The sequence below is a fragment of the Glycine max genome, chromosome 3, assembly GCF_000004515.6.
Source record: "Glycine max cultivar Williams 82 chromosome 3, Glycine_max_v4.0, whole genome shotgun sequence".
Taxonomy (NCBI): Eukaryota; Viridiplantae; Streptophyta; class Magnoliopsida; order Fabales; family Fabaceae; genus Glycine; species Glycine max.
In genome coordinates this window covers 21,051,165-21,068,917 of record NC_016090.4, presented here as the reverse complement: position 1 = coordinate 21,068,917, position 17,753 = coordinate 21,051,165, and the positions used below count along the sequence as shown (strand labels likewise).

Here is a 17,753-nt window from a genome sequence, read left to right as displayed (position 1 = left end):
ATATACAGTGAAATCATCCATAAACACCTCTATGCAATTTTCTAAAAAATCACTGAAAATACTAATCATGCACCGCTGGAAGGTACCAGGGGCATTGCACAGGCCGAAAGGCATCCTCCTATAAGCAAAAGTGCCGAAGGGGCAGGTGAATGTGGTATTTTCCTGATCCTCAGGAGCAATAGTAATTTGCATATAACCAGAAAAACCATCAAGGAAACAGTAGTGGGATTTACCTGCCAGGCGTTCAAGGATCTGGTCAATGAATGGCAGGGGAAAATGGTCCTTTTTGGTAACCTGGTTCAGCCTCCTATAGTCAATGCAGACTCTCCAACTGTTCTGCACCCGAGTAGGAATCAGCTCCTCCTTCTCATTTCTGATCACTGTGAGGCCAGTCTTTTTCGGGACTACCTGGACGGGACTCACCCATTGGCTGTCGGAGATAGGATAAATGATTCCAGCTTGCAAAAGCTTGGTTATCTCCTTCTTCACTACATCAAGAATCACCGGGTTGAGTCTTCTCTGTGGCTGTCTTACTGGTTTAGCTCCATCCTCTAAATTTATTCGATGCATACATGTGGATGGGCTAATACCAGAAATGTCCGCCAGGGTCCAGCCTATAGCCTTCTTATGCTTCTTGAGAACCGACAACAACTTCTCCTCTTGTTCATCAGCAAGGGAGGCAGATATAATCACTGGAAAACTCTTGCTATCATCCAAGTAAGCGTATTTTAAATTTGATGGCAGAGGCTTCAATTCTGGTGTGGTCGGCTGGACAGCGGTAGAAGGAGATGGTTTCTCAGCCTTTACCTCATAAAGAAAGTCAGAGGTATGTGTACTTCCTGAAACATGGTTAGTCCTATCTGACTCTATAAAATCAATCTCAAGAGGTAAAACACCACCACCAGGCATGCAATCAATATCACTTTCAGATTCACTCTCAGCATCAAATTCAGACATATGATCAAGTACAATTTCAGACTCAATGCATGAAGAATGAGAGGCATGCAGATTAGAATAAAGATCAGTCATGTATTCATCAACAACATGGTCAATTATTTCAGCACGAAATACAGAAAGATCTTCAGATGGGTATTTCATAGCATCCAGAATATTAAAATGAACAGTTATGTCACCAAATTCCATAGACAGTGTGCCTGCATAAACATCTATCTTAGTTCTAGCAGTTTTCATAAAGGGTCTGCCTAGAATGATGGGAACTGATCCTTGAGAAAATCCATCTTCCATATTCAAAATATAAAAATCAACAGGGAAAATCAGTTCACCAACTCTAACTAAGACATCTTCTATGAAACCAACAGGGTAGGCAACACTTCTATTAGCTAAATGAATTACCACATCAGTTGACTGCAAGGGGCCTAGAGATAGAGAATTAAAAATAGACAGAGGCATAACACTAACAGAAGCTCCTAAATCTAGCATGGCATTGTCAAACTTACTATTCCCTATGATACAAGGTATGCTGAATGTACCTGGATCTTTGCATTTTTCAGGAATTTGAGGAACAGATTTACCAATCAATGCGGAGACATTTTTGCCCATGCTAATTCGTTCACTTCCTTTAAGCTTCCGCTTATTAGTGCACAGCTCCTTCAAGAATTTGGCATATCTTGGAATTTGCTTTATTGCATCCAACAGAGGTATGTTTACCTCTACTTTTCTAAACGTTTCCAAGATCTCTTTCTCTGCCTCTTCCATTTTTTTGTTGGAAACTGCTCTTGGAGGGAATGGAAGAGGGGGAATGTGCTGCTTCTGCAAATCAGAATTACCTGTGGAAGAAGATTCACCTGCACAGAAATTGTTAGGTAAATTTTTGTCATCACCTTTTTCTGGAATAGAGTGAAGTTTGGCAGGCTCATTTGCAGATGAGGACGGTGCTACGGGTTGAGGTCCTTGACATTGCTTTCCCGACCTCAATGAAATGGCACTGACATTTTTGGGATTTTGGACAGCTTGAGAAGGCAGCTTGTCAGAATTCTGGGATTGTTGTTGATTCAATTGGGTAGCCAATTGTCCCATATGATTGGTTAAGCTCTGAATGGAGGCTCTGGTCTCTTGCTGAAACTGCATGTTCTGCATAGTCATTTGCCTCACAAGTTCTTCGAGGGAAGGTTGTGGAGGGGCCTCAACTGTTGGCTGTTTCTGGGTTTTTGCTGTTGTTGGATTGGTGGATGAATGTATGGTCTGCTTGGGCCAGCAGCATTTTGGAAGGAAGGAGCAGGCTGCTGTTGTTGCTGAGGGCTAGACCATCTGAGGTTAGGGTGATTCCTCCATCCAGGGTTGTATCTGTTGCTGGAAAGGTCATAATTGTTCTGCTGTGGTTGATTTTGCTGCTGAGGTTGAGGAGGTCTATTGTAAATATTTGCAGCATAAGCTTCAGGCTGCTCAATTGCTCCAGTTTGCTGCATGGAAGGGCAAAGGTCTGTATGGTGGTCAGCAGAGGAACACAAACCACAAACCCTTGCGACAGGTACAGATTTCTGATTCAAGGCCAGCTGGGTTACCAAGTTGACCAACGCATCCAGTTTGCCTTCAAGCTTCTTAGTTTCAGATGATGCAGATGGGTTTGTAGCTACCTCATGCACTCCTCTAATGACTATGGCATCATTTCTGGCACTAAACTGCTGGGAATTGGAAGCCATCTTCTCAATTAAATTTCTGGCTTCAGCAGGAGTCATGTCTCCAAGGGCTCCACCACTGGCAGCATCTATCATACTTCTCTCCATATTACTGAGTCCTTCATAAAAATATTGGAGAAGAAGCTGTTCTGAAATCTGATGGTGGGGGCAACTGGCACATAGTTTCTTAAATCTCTCCCAGTACTCATACAGGCTCTCTCCACTGAGTTGTCTAATACCTGAGATATTCTTCCTGATGGCTGTGGTCCTGGAAGCAGGGAAAATTTTTTCTAAGAATACTCTCTTAAGGTCATCCCAGCTCGTGATGGACCTTGGAGCAAGGTAATATAGCCAGTCCTTTGCCACTCCCTCTAATGAATGAGGAAAAGCCTTCAGAAATATGTGATCCTCTTGGACATCTGGGGGTTTCATGGTGGAGCAGACAATGTGGAATTCTTTCAAATGTTTGTGCGGGTCTTCACCTGCAAGGCCATGAAACTTTGGAAGCAAATGAATCAGTCCAGTTTTAAGAACATATGGGACATCCTCATCAGGGTATTGGATGCACAAGCTTTCATAGGTGAAATCAAGTGCAGCCATTTCCCTTAGAGTCCTCTCACGAGGTGGAGGTTGTGCCATGTTCTCAGAATGTGCAAAATCAGAATGCTCAGAATCAGAATGCTCAAAATTATAATGCTCAAGATCAGGATGTTCAAAATCACCAATAACAGAATGCACAGATTCACCAGTTATGGAATGCTCATAATGATCAAAAGGTGTAAAATGATGCCTAACTAATCTATGAAATGTCCTATCTATCTCAGGATCAAAGGGTTGTAAGTCAGATGGATTGCCTCTAGTCATACACTACATTTAGCATGCACACAACTAGTTGCCTTGTCATGTAAATAAAGGTGTAGGTTTGAACTACAGCTACCCTCAAATGATATCCAAATGACTTGAAATTTTGTGAGCAACCTTATAAAATGATGAGAAGATAGAACAAAAAATTTCAGACAAAAATTCAAAGTCTAACTATGAAAGCTAAAAATGGTAAGTTAAGAAAAATAAGTGAATAAAACTTGAAAAATAAAAAACTTTTGACAGAATCGCTTTTTTTGGACGATGGAGACCTCGGCTGCTACGGCGTAGGAAATTTTTTTCTACCCCAAATGCATATATAATAATTGCGATTCTGATAACCGGAGCAAAAGTTATGGCCGTTTGAAGTTTTGACAAACACAAAATTTGCTACTTTTTTGGAACTTTCAAATCTGACCAACCTAAAGGCTCTAGCTATTTTTCCCACAAAATATGGATTAAAAGAAGTTACCACAAAAAAATTCAGCCAAAAATAACAACCCTAGCTACTAAAACAAAAAATCTCAAATAATTCAGCATGGGTGGTCGCTAAAATCCGTCTCTAGCTGATTTCTACTACTACTCTGTTTTTGCCGCAAGCTGATTTCTACTACTACTCTGTTTTCAAGCACAATCTTCACAGCAAAACACACAAGACTGAAACAGGGGAAACGCTTAATGGGAAAACTGAAACAGAACACACATTAAACAAAATACCAGGACACTAAACAACACTAACACACATACTAACACAATACTAACAATTAAACATAAAACACGAAAGGATTAAACACACAACACTAGCTATCTATTATGAACCTTTGGACACTGCTCCCCGGCAACGGTGCCAAATTTGATCGAGGCCGTACCCGAATCAAATAAACAGGAAAATGCAGTAACTAGGAAGTGATCCTAGGTCGTTTCCCAACGAGCAGTGACAAGCCAAATGTTCATAATATACTTGCAGTAACAATAACGATGGGGGGCGGGGGGTTTAGTTGTTTGGTAATTAAAGAGCAGACAAATAAAATGGAATACGAAACTACTAATATTAAAAACGGGTTGTTTCCTCTGATTCAGAAGCCACTCTCTTATCCTGGGTTATGGAGAATTCGTCCCTAACAGTCAACCACTTAATCCAACCCTATTTCAATTTACTAAGCGAAAATCAACTTAGGGTTTTCATTACGTGATTAGGCACCACATACACCAGTTAGCCCTTCGTCCATTAAGCATGAACGCAAGTTAGGCTCAGAGGCAATTAATCGAACACGAAGCGTGCACTGATTAATATTCACGAAATTGGGATAACTGGTGAAGGGAAAACTGCCAGGAAACCACATTACAAACGAAACCTCAAAGAGAGTTGGGCTTCGTCCTCAAAAGGAAACAACACCAGAAAATCTAGCCTTCCATGGATTCAAACAGAGAACGCAATTGAAACATGAAGCAGAAACGTAAATGAACGGAAACGTAAATGAACAGAAACGTAAACAAACAGAAATGTAAAATGGAACAGAAACGTAAATGAGAGTAGAAGAAGAAACAAGAACGAAATTGTAATTAGAAGCAGAAAACGTAAAATTGCATTACGAACTCAGAAACGTCAAAACAGAAAAACGAAAACCCTAAAACCAAGCTCTGAATAATGAATAGCATAACAGAATAGAATGCCCTCACGAATCCCAAGGCAGATATTTAAAAAGAGTCACTCAAAGTCACTGGGCCCTATTACAATACTCTGGCCCAAAACGAAATAAACACTGAACAACATAAAATAAAATTGCGAAATTTCCTAATTAGAAATTAACTAAGGTAAGCGCTGCTTTATTTGCCCTCTTCAAGTCCACAACCAAAATCCGGATTAAGCCCAATGTTTCATTAATTCCTGAAATTAGATTAAAAACATCAAATTAGCTAAATGAGCCCAAATTATAAAACTGCCTAATTAATTGACAATTAAGACCAATCAATAATTAAAATGGTGCAAAAAGGGTTTAGAAAATAGAAGAAAATGATGGCACATCATACATGCACACAGAATTGACCCAAAATATTAAAATAGAAATCCGACGAAACTAACAACATCAACAAATTAACACAACTATCAAATTAACAAAACAAACAAAACTAGCAAAACCAAAGAACACTCCCCCCCCCCCCCCATACTTAAACAACACATTGTCCAAAATGTAGCACAATTAAAAGATTAAAAACAATTAAACCATCAAATAGAACCGGACAAGTGTAATAAAAGCAAAGAAGGAGATAGGAAAAGAAGAACTCCCTAAGTTATGGTGGAGGAAGAGTAGGGTGGAGTAAGGAAGTCTCTTCCACCACTACGTCCACTAAAGAAGGGTTTTTGAGGAATGGCTTAAGTCGATGTCCATTGACCTTGAAGCTCTTGTTTGTGGAGTCGCTTTTGATCTCGATTGTACCATAAGGAAAAACGTTAGTAACAACAAAAGGACCAATCCACTTAGACCTCAACTAACCACTCATGAGTCCAAGCCTAGAATTATACAATAATACTTTTTGCCCAACCATGAAGTCCTTCTTAACTATCATGCTATCATGGAACTTCTTGGTCTTTTCTTTGTAGAACTTGGCATTCTCGTAGGCTTCTAGGCGGATTTCATCTAACTCACTCAGTTGCAACTTTCTTTCCTCACCAGCTTGATCCATAGAGAAGTTGCAAGTCTTCACTGCCCAGTATGCTTTGTGCTCAATTTCCACTGGAAGATGACATGCCTTTCCAAAGACAACCCGATAAGGAGACATTCCTATGGGTGCTTTGTAGGCAGTCTGATGTGCCCAAAGAGCATCATCAAGCCTGGTACTCCAATCTTTCCTGCTTGGCTGCACAATCTTCTCTAGAATTCTCTTGATCTCCCTGTTAGAAATTTTTGCCTATCTATTGGTCTGGGGGTGGTATGGTGTGGATACCCTGTGTACCACCCCGAACTTTTTAAGCAAGGCATGCATTGTTCTGTTGCAAAAATGGGTTCCTTGATCACTAAAAATTGCTTTAGGTACTCCAAACCTGCAAAACAGATTAGATCTGACGAAATCTGCAATAACTTTAGCATCATTAGTTCTAGTGGGCTTGGCTTCCACCCATTTTGAAACATAGTCAACTGCAAGGAGAATGTAAACATAACCAAAAGAGACAGGAAAATGGCCCATGAAATCGATACCCCAGACATCAAACACCTCACATAATAGCATAGGTTGCTGAGGCATTTGTTGTAGCCATGTAAGTGTATTTCCTGCTCTCTGACACTGCTCACAAGTGCTGCAGATCTTCCACGCATCTTTAAAGATGGTGGGCCAATAAAAGCCACAATCATGCACTTTGTGAGCTGTCCTTTGAACACCCAGATGACCTCCCGGTGCGGAAGAATGACAGAACTGCAGGACTGAGTCAGTCTCATGATCTGGAATGCACCGTCTAATTACTTGATCACTGCACAATTTCCACAAGTAGGGGTCATCCCAAATAAAATGCTTAGCATCACTTTTAATTTTATCTTTTTGGGCCTTAGATGCTGAGGGAGGAAAAACAGAAGCAACTAAATAATTGACAATCTTAGCAAACCAGGGAGTAGAAAGCAGAAATACTATACAATATATACAAATGATCATCCGAGAAATCATCCCGAATGGATGAATCCGCATCAGATACACGTTCGATCCGACTCAAATGATCAGCAACTAAATTTTGTGCTCTGCTCCTATCACGGATCTCCAAGTCAAACTCTTGGAGCCAGAGCATCCATCGGATCAACCTAGGCTTAGAATCAGCCTTCTTCAACAAGTACTTCAGAGCTGCATGGTCAGTATAAACAATAATGTGGGTACCAAGCAAATAAGATCGAAATTTTTCAAGAGCAAAAACTATGGCTAGATGCTCTTTCTCAGTAGTAGTATAATTCGCTTGGGCAGCATCTAAAGTCCTAGAAGCATAATATATCACCCTAGGCAATTTATCAATTTTCTGAGCAAGGACAGCCCCCAATGCATAATTTAATGCATCACAGATAAGCTCAAAAGGGGCTGTCCAGTCGGGTGCCTGGATGATGGGGGTGGTAGTCAGCACTCTTTTGAGGCAATCAAAAGCCTCTTTGCATCTGTCATTAAAGTCAAACTCCACCTCCTTTTGCAACAAGTTGGACAGTGGAAGGGCTACTTTGCTAAAATCTCTTATAAAGCGCCTGTAGAATCCTGCATGACCAAGAAAAGATCGCACACAAGAGGGGTAAGGCAATTGTGAAATAACAGAAATTTTTGCAGGATCTACTTCAATACCCTTATTGGAAATAATGTGGCCTAAAACTATACCTTGCTCAACCATAAAATGACATTTTTCAAAATTTAGAACAAGATTAGTTTCGATGCATCTACTCAAAACTTTTTCCAAACTATCCAAACAACCATCAAAAGAGGATCCATATCCAGTGAAATCATCCATAAACACCTCTATGCAATTTTCTAAGAAATCACTGAAAATACTAATCATGCACCGCTGGAAGGTACCATGGGCATTGCACAGGCCGAAAGGCATCCTCCTATAGGCAAAAGGGCCGAAGGGGCAGGTGAATGTGGTATTTTCTTGATCCTCAGGAGCAATAGTAATTTGCATATAACCAGAAAAACCATCAAGTTAACAGTAGTGAGATTTACCTGCCAGGCGTTCAAGCATCTGGTCAATGAATGGCAGGGGAAAATGGTCCTTTTTGGTAACCTGGTTCAGCCTCCTATAGTCAATGCAGACTCTCCAACTGTTCTGCACCCGAGTAGGAATCAGCTCCTCCTTCTCATTTTTTATGACTGTGAGGCCGGTCTTCTTCTGGACTACCTGAATGGGACTCACCCATTGGTTGTCAGAGATAGGATAAATGATTCCAGCTTGCAAAAGCTTGGTTATTTCCTTCCTCACTGCATCAAGAATCACCGGGTTGAGTCTTCTCTGTGGCTGTCTTACTGGTTTAGCTCCATCCTCTAATTTTATTCGATGCATACATGTGGATGGGCTAATACCAGGAATGTCTGCCAGGGTCCAGCCTATAGCCTTCTTATGCTTCTTGAGAACAGACAACAACTTCTCCTCTTGCTCATCAGCAAGGGAGGCAGATATAATCATTGGAAAACTTTTGCTATCATCCAAGTAAACGTATTTTAAATTTGATGGCAGAGGCTTCAATTCTGGTGTGGTCGGCTGGATAATGGTAGAAGGAGATGGTTTCTCAGCCTGTACCTCATAAAGAAAGTCAGAGGTATGTGTACTTCCTAAAACATGGTTAGTCCTATCTGACTCTATAAAATCAATCTCGAGAGGTAAAACACCACCACCAGACATGCAATCAATATCAATTTCATATTCACTCTCAGCATCAAATTCAGACATATGATCAAGTACAATTTCAGACTCAATGCATGAAGAGTGAGAGGCATGCAGATTAGAATAAAGATCAGTCATGTATTCATCAACAACATGGTCAATTATTTCAGCACGAAATACAGAAAGTTCTTCATATGGGTATTTCATAGCATCCAAAATATTAAAATGAACAGTTATATCACCAAACTCCATGGATAGTGTGCCTGCATATACATCTATCTTAGTTCTAGCAATTTTCATAAAGGGTCTGCCTAGAATGATGGGAACTGATCCTTGAGAAAATCCATCCTCCATATTCAAAATATAAAAATCAACAGGGAAAATTAGTTCACCAACTCTAACTAAGACATCTTCTATGAAACCAACAGGATAGGCAACACTTCTATTAGCTAAATGAATTACCACATCAGTTGACTGCAAAGGACCTAGAGATAGAGAATTAAAAATAGACAGAGGCATAACACTAACAGAAGCTCCTAAATCTAGCATGGCATTGTCAAACTTACTATTCCCTATAATACAAGGTATGCTGAATGTACCTGGATCTTTACATTTTTCAGGAATTTGGGGGACAGATTTACCAATCAATGCAGAGACATTTCTGCCCATGCAAATTCGTTCACTTCCTTTAAGCTTCCGCTTATTAGTGCACAGCTCCTTCAAAAATTTAGCATATCTTGGAATTTGCTTTCTTGCATCCAGCAGAGGTATGTTTACCTCTACTTTTCTAAATGTTTCCAAGATCTCTTTCTCTGCCTCTTTCATTTTTTTGTTGGAAACTGCTCTAGGAGGGAATGGAAGAGGAGGGATGTGCTGCTTCTGCAAATCAGAATTACCAGTGGAAGATTCACCTGCACAGAAATTGTTAGGTAAATTTTTGTCATCACCTTTTTTTGGAGTAGAGTGAAGTTTGGCAGGTTCAATTGCAGATGAGAAAGGTGCTACGGGTTGAGGTCCTTGACACTGCTTTCCCGACCTCAATGAAATGGCACTGACATTTTTGGGATTTTGGACAGCTTGAGAAGGCAGCTTGTCAGAATTCTGGGACTGTTGTTGATTTAATTGTGTAGCCAATTGTCCCATCTGATTAGTTAAGCTTTGAATGGAGGCTCTGGTCTCTTATTGAAACTCCATGTTCTGCATAGTCATTTGCCTCACAAGTTCTTCGAGGGAAGGTTGCGAAGGAGCCTCAACTGTTTGTTGTTTTCTGGGGTTGTTGTTGTTGTTGCATTGGTGGAGGAATGTATGGTCTGCTTGGGCCAACAGCATTTTGGAAGGAAGGAGCAGGCTGCTGTTGTTGTTGCTGAGGGCTAGACCATTTGAGATTAGGGTGATTCCTCCATCCAGGGTTGTATCTGTTGCTGGAAAGGTCATAATTGTTCTGCTGTGGTTGATCTTGCTACAAGGGTTGAGGAGGTCTATCGTAAATGTTTGCAGCATAAGCTTCAGGCTACTCAATTGCTCCAGGTTGCTGCATGGAAGGGCAGAGGTCTGTATGGTGGTCAGCAGAGGAACATAGACCACAGACTCTTGCGACAGGTACAGATTTCTGATTCAAGGCCAGCTAGGTCAGCAAGTTAACCAATGCATCTAGTTTGCCTTCAAGCTTCTTAGTTTTAGATGATGTAGATGAGTTTGTAGCTACCTCATGCACTCCTCTAATGACTATGGCATCATTTCTGGCGCTAAACTGTTGGGAGTTGGAAGCCATCTTCTCAATCAATTTTCTGGCTTCAGCAGGAGTCATGTCTTCAAGGGCTCCACCACTGGCAACATCTATCATACTTCTCTCCATATTACTGAGTCCTTCATAAAAATATTGGAGAAGAAGTTGCTCCGAAATTTGATGGTGAGGGCAGCTGGCACATAGTTTTTTAAATCTCTCCAAGTATTCATATAGGCTCTCTCCACTTAGTTGTCTAATACCTGAGATATCCTTCCTGATGGCCGTGGTCCTGGAAGCAGGGAAAATTTTTTCCAAGAATATTCTCTTAAGGTCATCCCAGCTCGTGATGGACCTTGGAGCAAGGTAATACAGCCAGTCCTTTGCCACTCCCTCTAAAGAATGAGGAAAAGCCTTCAGAAATATGTGATCCTCTTGGACATCTGGGGGTTTCATGGTGGAGCAGACAATATGAAATTCTTTTAGATGTTTGTGCGGGTCTTCACCTGCAAGGCCATGAAACTTTGGAAGCAAATGGATCAGTCCAGTTTTAAGAACATATGGGACATCCTCATCAGGGTATTGGATGCACAAGCTTTCGTAGGTGAAATCAGGTGCAGCCATCTCCCTTAGAGTTCTCTCACAGGGTGGAGGTTATGCCATGTTCTCGGAATGTTCAAAATCAGAATGCTCAAAATTATATTGCTCAAAATCAGGATGTTCAAAATCACCAATAACATAATGCACATATTCACCAGTAATGGAATGCTCAGGATGATCAAAAGGTATAAAATGATGCCTAACTAATCTATGAAATGTCCTATCTATCTCAGGATCAAAGGGTTGTAAGTCAGATGGATTGCCTCTAGTCATACACTACATTCAGCATGTACAACTAGTTGCCTTGTCATGTAAATAAAGGTGTAGGTTTGAACTACAGCTACCCTCAAATGATATCCAAATGACTTGAAATTTTGTGAGCAACCTTATAAAATGATGAGAAGATAGCACATAAAATTTCAAACAAAAATTTAAAGTCTAACTATGGAAGCTAAAAATGGTAGGTTTAGAAAAATAAGTGAATAAAACTTGAAAAATAAAAAACTTTTGATAGAATCACTTTTTTTTGGATGATGGAGACCTCAGCCAGCCTATGGTAGGCTACCACGGTGTAGGAATTTTTTTTTCTACCCCAAATACATATATAATAATTGTGATTCTGATAACCTGAGCAAAAGTTATGGCCGTTTGAAGTTTTGACAAAAACAAAATTTGCTACTTTTTTGGAACTCTCAAATCTGACCAAACTAAAGGCTCTAGCTATTTTTCCCACAAAATATAGATTAAAAGAAGTTACCACAAAAAAAATTCAGCCAAAAATAACAACTCTAACTACTAAAACAAAAAATCCCAAATAATTCAGCAAGGGTGGTCGCTAAAATCCGTCGCTACATGATTTCTACTACTACTCTGTTTTGCCGCAAGCAAAAGTGGTTGCTAAGTCCGTCGCAAAACACTATTCATAGCAAAACACCCAAAACTGAAACAGGGGAAGCACTTAACAGAAAAAATAAAACAGAACACACACTAAACAAAATACCAGGACACTAAACAACACTAACACACATACTAACACAACACTAACACACGAAATAATTAAACACTAACACGACACTAGCTATTATGAACCTTTGGACACTGCTCCCCGGTAACGGTGCCAAATTTGATCGAGGCCATACCCGAATCAAATAAACATGAAAATGCAGTAACTAGGAAGTGATCCTAGGTCGTTTCCCAACGAGCAATGATAAACCAAATGTTCATAATATACTTGTAGTAACAATAACGATTGGGGGGTTTGTTTGTTTTGTGATTTAAAGAACAGAACAAGTAAACTGGAATACGAAACTAATAATATTAAAAACAGGTTGTTTCTTCTGATTCAGAAGCCATTCTCCTGTCCTGGGTTATGGAGAATTCGTCCCTAACAGTTAACCTCTTAATCCAACCCTATTTCAATTTACTAAGCGAAAATCAACTTAGGGTTGTCAATACGTGATTAGGCAACACATACACCAGTTAGCCCTTCGTCCATTAAGCATGAATGCAAGTTAGGCTCAGAGGCAATTAATCGAACACGAAGCGTGCACAGATTAATGTTAACGAATTTGGGTTAACTGGTGAAGGGAAAACTGCCAAGAAGCCACATTATAAACGAAACCTCAAAGAGAGTTGAGCTTCATCCTCAAAAGGAAACAACACCAGAATATTTAGCCTTCCATAGATTCAAACAAAAAATGTAAATGAAACTAAAAGCAGAAACGTAAACAAAGCAGAAATGTAAACGAAGCAGAAATGTAAATGAAGGCAGAAGAAGAAACAAGAACGAAATTGTAATTAGATGCAGAAAATGGAAAATTGCATTACGTGAACAGTAGCATTAGAACAGAAAAACGTAAAAACCATAAACCCTATGCTCTGAATAATAGTCTAACAGAATAGCTGTCACAAATCCCAAGGCTGCTATTTAAAAAGAGTCACTCAAAGTCTCTGGGCCCTATTACAATATTCTGGCCCAAAACGAAATAAACATTGAACCACATAAAATAAAATTGCAATCTCCTAATTAGAAATTGACTAAGGTAAGCACTGCTTTATTTGCCCTCTTCAAGTCCACAACCAAAATCCAGATTAAGCCCAATGTTTCATTAATTTCTGAAATTAGATTAAAAACATCAAATTAGCTAAATGAGCCCAAATAATAAAACTGCGTAATTAATTTGACAATTAAGACTAATCAGAAATTAAAATGGTGCAAAAAGGGTTTAAGAAATATAAGAAAATGATGGCACATTAGCTGCCAATTCCTGAGGATCAGGCCTCAAGAGTGCAAATATGGAATAAGCAGATAGTGTTTCCCCCTCCTCGGTGATCATAGGAGTCTTCAAGAATATGTTGAGGGCGTCTTCATCAAACTTCACTAGATGACCTCTGACCCTCACCTGTTTTGGTGATTTATCCTCTAGATCATAGAGGTTAGCATAAAATTCTTTTACAATGGCAACATCAATGCTGCCTTGTGCAAAGTTGGTCAACTCTTCATGCCAATTTCTTCTCTCAAGCTCTTCTTTGAAATCATCAAACTCAGTGTGGTATATCACCATATTTCTCTCTTGAAGTATCTTTCTAGGCACCACTATGTTTGTGTACCTTTCCCAAGCCTCTGGAGAAGTGAACCTTGATCTGTCATATCAGACTTGGGAAGGTGTGGCAGGTGCCATGCTCTTCTTTGATGCCATCTGAAAGAAATAAGATCAAACCACATGGTTAAATAGGATTCTTTCATCAAAAATAGAAAAATAATGTAGAAGCAAAGACTTTGCCTTTGATGTTTTGATGATGCCATATGATCATGATGTTTTGATGCCTTATGAAAATGCCTTCTCAAGTTTAATTTGAGACACAAATCCAAGAATACAAGATACCACATCTAGAAGATCTCTAGTGTTTTAGGAAGGGAATTCCAAATTGAAACTGCAAAAGGTTTGGTCAAGAAATTTAAGCAAAAATGTCTTTTTCAAGAGATTTACTCTATGGTAATCGATTACCAGAGGATGTAATCGATTACCAGTGGCCAAAATGACTTATAACAGCTATTAGAAATTTGAATTCAAATTTTACACTGTGTAATCAATTACACATGGATGGTAATCGATTACCAGCAGTTACTAAACGTTTTGATTCAAATTTTAAAGCCTGTAATCGATTACACAAGTCTTGTAATCGATTACCAGAGGAGATTTTCAGAAAATTATTTCCAAGGGTCACAACTTTTCAAATGGTTTTTACATGGCCATCAAAGGTCTATTTATATATGACTTGGAACACGAATTTGTAGAGAGTTTTTCATAACAAAAATTCTTATCCTCTCAAAAAGAAAAATCATGTCATCCTCTTAAGAATTCCTTGACCAATACACTTGCAATTCAATAAGGAAATAATTGAGTGCTCAATTGTAACAATCTATCTCTTTCAAGAGAGATTTCTTCTTCTCTTCATTCTATTTCTCAAAAGGGATTAAGAGACCGAGGGTCTCTTGTTGTAAAGAAATCTGAACACAAAGGAAGGGTTGTCCTTGTGTGGTTCAGAACTTGTAAAGGGATTTTGCAAGATAGTGGAACTCTCAAGCGGGTTGCTTCGGGACTGGACGTAGGCACAAGGGTGTGGCTAAACCAGTATAAATCTGAGTTTGCATTTTCTCTTCCCTTAAACTCCTTTATTGTTTATTGCTTATTGTTTCTATTCAGTAAGATTAATTTACATTATTATTTAGGAGTTCATTTTTAAAATGAATCTTGGGTTGTTAGGACAAAATCAAAATAGAATTTTTTTTATTAAGAAAAGATTGTGATATCTTAATTCAACCCCCCTTCTTAAGATATCTGATGCCACTTCTCCAACAAGTGGTATCAGAGCTTCATTCTTGTATAAAGTTTAGAAGCTTCAAGAATATGTGGGACACTCTACATCCTAAATGGATGAATACTTTAACTCATGAGTATGAATTATTTAGGATGAAGACAAATGAAAGTATACAAGACATGCAGAAAAGATTCACACATATAGTTAATCATCTTGCATCATTAGGAAGAACTTTTCCAAACAAGGATCTCATAAATAAAGTGTTAAGATGTCTAAGTAGAGAGTGGCAACCAAAGGTAACAGCCATCACAGAATCTAGAGATTTGTCTATTATGTCTTTTGCTACTCTATTTGGAAAATTAAAGGAACATGAGATGGAGTTGCAAAGACTAAATCAACATGAAGAAAATGATAAGAAGAAGAAGGGAATTGCTCTTAAAGCCTCATCTTCAATTCAAGAGGAAAGAGACATAGAAGATTCAATTGACTTAGATGAAGATGAAGATCTTAGCCTATTTGTCAAAAGATTCAACAAATTTATTAGAATGAGAGGAAATCAAAGAAGACAAAACTTCAAATCTAAAAGAAGAACTGAAGAGTCATCTCAAATTCCAAAATGCTTTGAGTGTAATCAACCCGGACATCTGAGGGTTGATTGTCCAATTTATAAGAGAAAGATAGAGAAGTCTGAAAAGAAGACTATTGGAGATAAGAAGGCAAAGAAGGCCTATATCACATGGGATGATAACGACTTAGAATCGTCTGATGATTCTGAAAAAGAAATGGTTAATCTATGTCTAATGGGAAAAAATTATGAAAGTGACGAAGAGGTAACATCTTCTAACAAATCTATTTCTTTTGATGAGTTATAAGATGCATTTGCTAAATTACATAGTGAATCAATTAAACTAGCAAAACTTGTCTCTTCATCTAAGAAAACAATTTCGGATTTAGAGAAAGAAATTTCAAAATTAAACAAAGAAATAGATATTCTTAAAACTGAAGTTTCAATCTCTAAATCTAGTGATAAAGTTCATTTTTCTACTATGACTAATGAAAAATTAAATTCATTTAAATGTTGTAGCAAATATGTAGAAGAAATTAAAAATTTGAAAAACTCACTTGCAAAATTTTCTATTGGCAAGAATAACCTAGATGTTATATTAGGAAATCAAAGATGTATTTTTGATAAAGCAGGGATTGGATATAAACCAGAAAAACAACAAAAGTTTTACAAAAGTTTCTTTTCTTTCTCACAAAAATACAATTCTCCTTTCATTACATGTTTTTATTGTGGAAGAAAAGGGCATGGCACATCTACATGTTATTTTAAGAAAAATTGCAACAATATCAAAATGATATGGGTCCCAAAAAGATCTTTAGTCAATACTAACACACAAGGACCCAATAAAGTTTGGGTACCTAAGTCACAAACTTGATTATGTAGGTATCTTTGAAGAAGAAATGGTATAAGATAGCGGTTGTTAAAAGCATATGACAGGAGATTCATCAAAGTTCACACATATCTCTCCCAAGAAAAGTGGGCATGTTACTTATGGTGATAACAACAAAGGTAGAATTCTTGGAGTTGGAAAAATAGGTACAAATTCATCAAACTCCATTGAAAATGTTCTACTTGTTGAAGGCCTTAAGCACAACTTGCTTAGTGTTAGTCAATTATGTGATAAGGACTATCTAGTATCATTTGATTCTCAAAAATGTCTTATTGAACATAAACATGATACAAATATAAAGCATATAGGGTATAGAGTTAACAATATTTATATGATAGATTTAAGCCAAAAACTAGATAATAATAAATGTTTTCTTAGCAAAGATAATGATCCATGGCTATGAGATAAATGTATTGCTCACATAAACATGGAACATTTAAATAAATTAATTTCAAAAGATTTAGTTGTTGGTTTGCCAAAACTAAAATTTGAAAAAGATAGACTATGTGATGCATGTCAAAAAGGAAAACAAACTAGAGTTTCATTCAAATCCAAAAACATTATTTCAACTACTCAACCTTTACAATTATTACACATGGATTTGTTTGGCCCTTATAGAATTATGAGTCTTGGAGGAAGTTACTAAGCCCTTGTTATAGTTAATGACTATTCTAGATACACTTGGTCATTATTTATCACTCATAAGAATGATGCATTTCAAGCATTTAGGAAACTTGCAAAAGTTATTCAAAATAAGAAAAATCTCAAAATTATATCAATTAGGAGTGATCATGGGGGTGAGTTTGAAAATAAAGAATTTGATTTATTTTGTGAAAAGCATGGTATTGAACATAATTTTTCTGCACCTAGAGCCCCTCAACAAAATGGAGTTGTTGAAATGAAAAATAGGTCTTTGGAAGAAATTGCTAGAACCCTGTTGAATGATACTCCTCTTCCAAAATATTTTTGGGCTGAAGCCGATAATACTGCATGTTATATCATGAATAGGGCTTTAATAAGACCTATCTTAAAGAAAACTCCATACGAATTGTTTAATGGTAGGAAACCAAACATCTCACATCTACATGTTTTTGGTTGCAAATGCTTTGTATTAAACAATGGAAAGGATAACTTAGGAAAATTTGATGCTAAGTCAGATGAAGGAATTTTCCTTGGTTATTCCTTGCATAGCAAAGCTTATAGAATATATAATAAAAGAACTATGACTATTGAAGAATCTATTCATGTTTCCTTTGATGAGTCTAATGCTATTTCTCCAACAAAGGATATTTTAGATGATGTTGCAGAATCTTTAG

The 17,753-nt window shown here is 38.0% G+C and overlaps 1 protein-coding gene and 2 non-coding genes across 3 annotated transcripts; 2 read left to right on the top strand and 1 right to left on the bottom strand.

Annotated features, from left to right (window-relative positions):
- Positions 1-1,038: 1,038 nt before the first annotated feature.
- On the bottom strand, positions 1,039-13,725 carry LOC113001200 (uncharacterized; the record flags this gene model as incomplete). Its single annotated transcript, XM_026128007.1, has 3 exons — positions 13,414-13,725; positions 2,271-3,161; positions 1,039-2,055 (listed from the first exon to the last, which is right to left on the bottom strand). Coding segments are annotated over exons 1-3 (2,220 nt in total), but the record flags the coding sequence as incomplete, so codon positions are not given.
- On the top strand, positions 2,791-2,897 carry LOC113001266 (small nucleolar RNA R71). The gene has a single exon (XR_003266585.1). It is a non-coding gene; the product is annotated as a small nucleolar RNA R71 (small nucleolar RNA).
- LOC113001287 (small nucleolar RNA R71) lies at positions 10,740-10,846 on the top strand. The gene has a single exon (XR_003266606.1). It is a non-coding gene; the product is annotated as a small nucleolar RNA R71 (small nucleolar RNA).
- Positions 13,726-17,753: the final 4,028 nt, after the last annotated feature.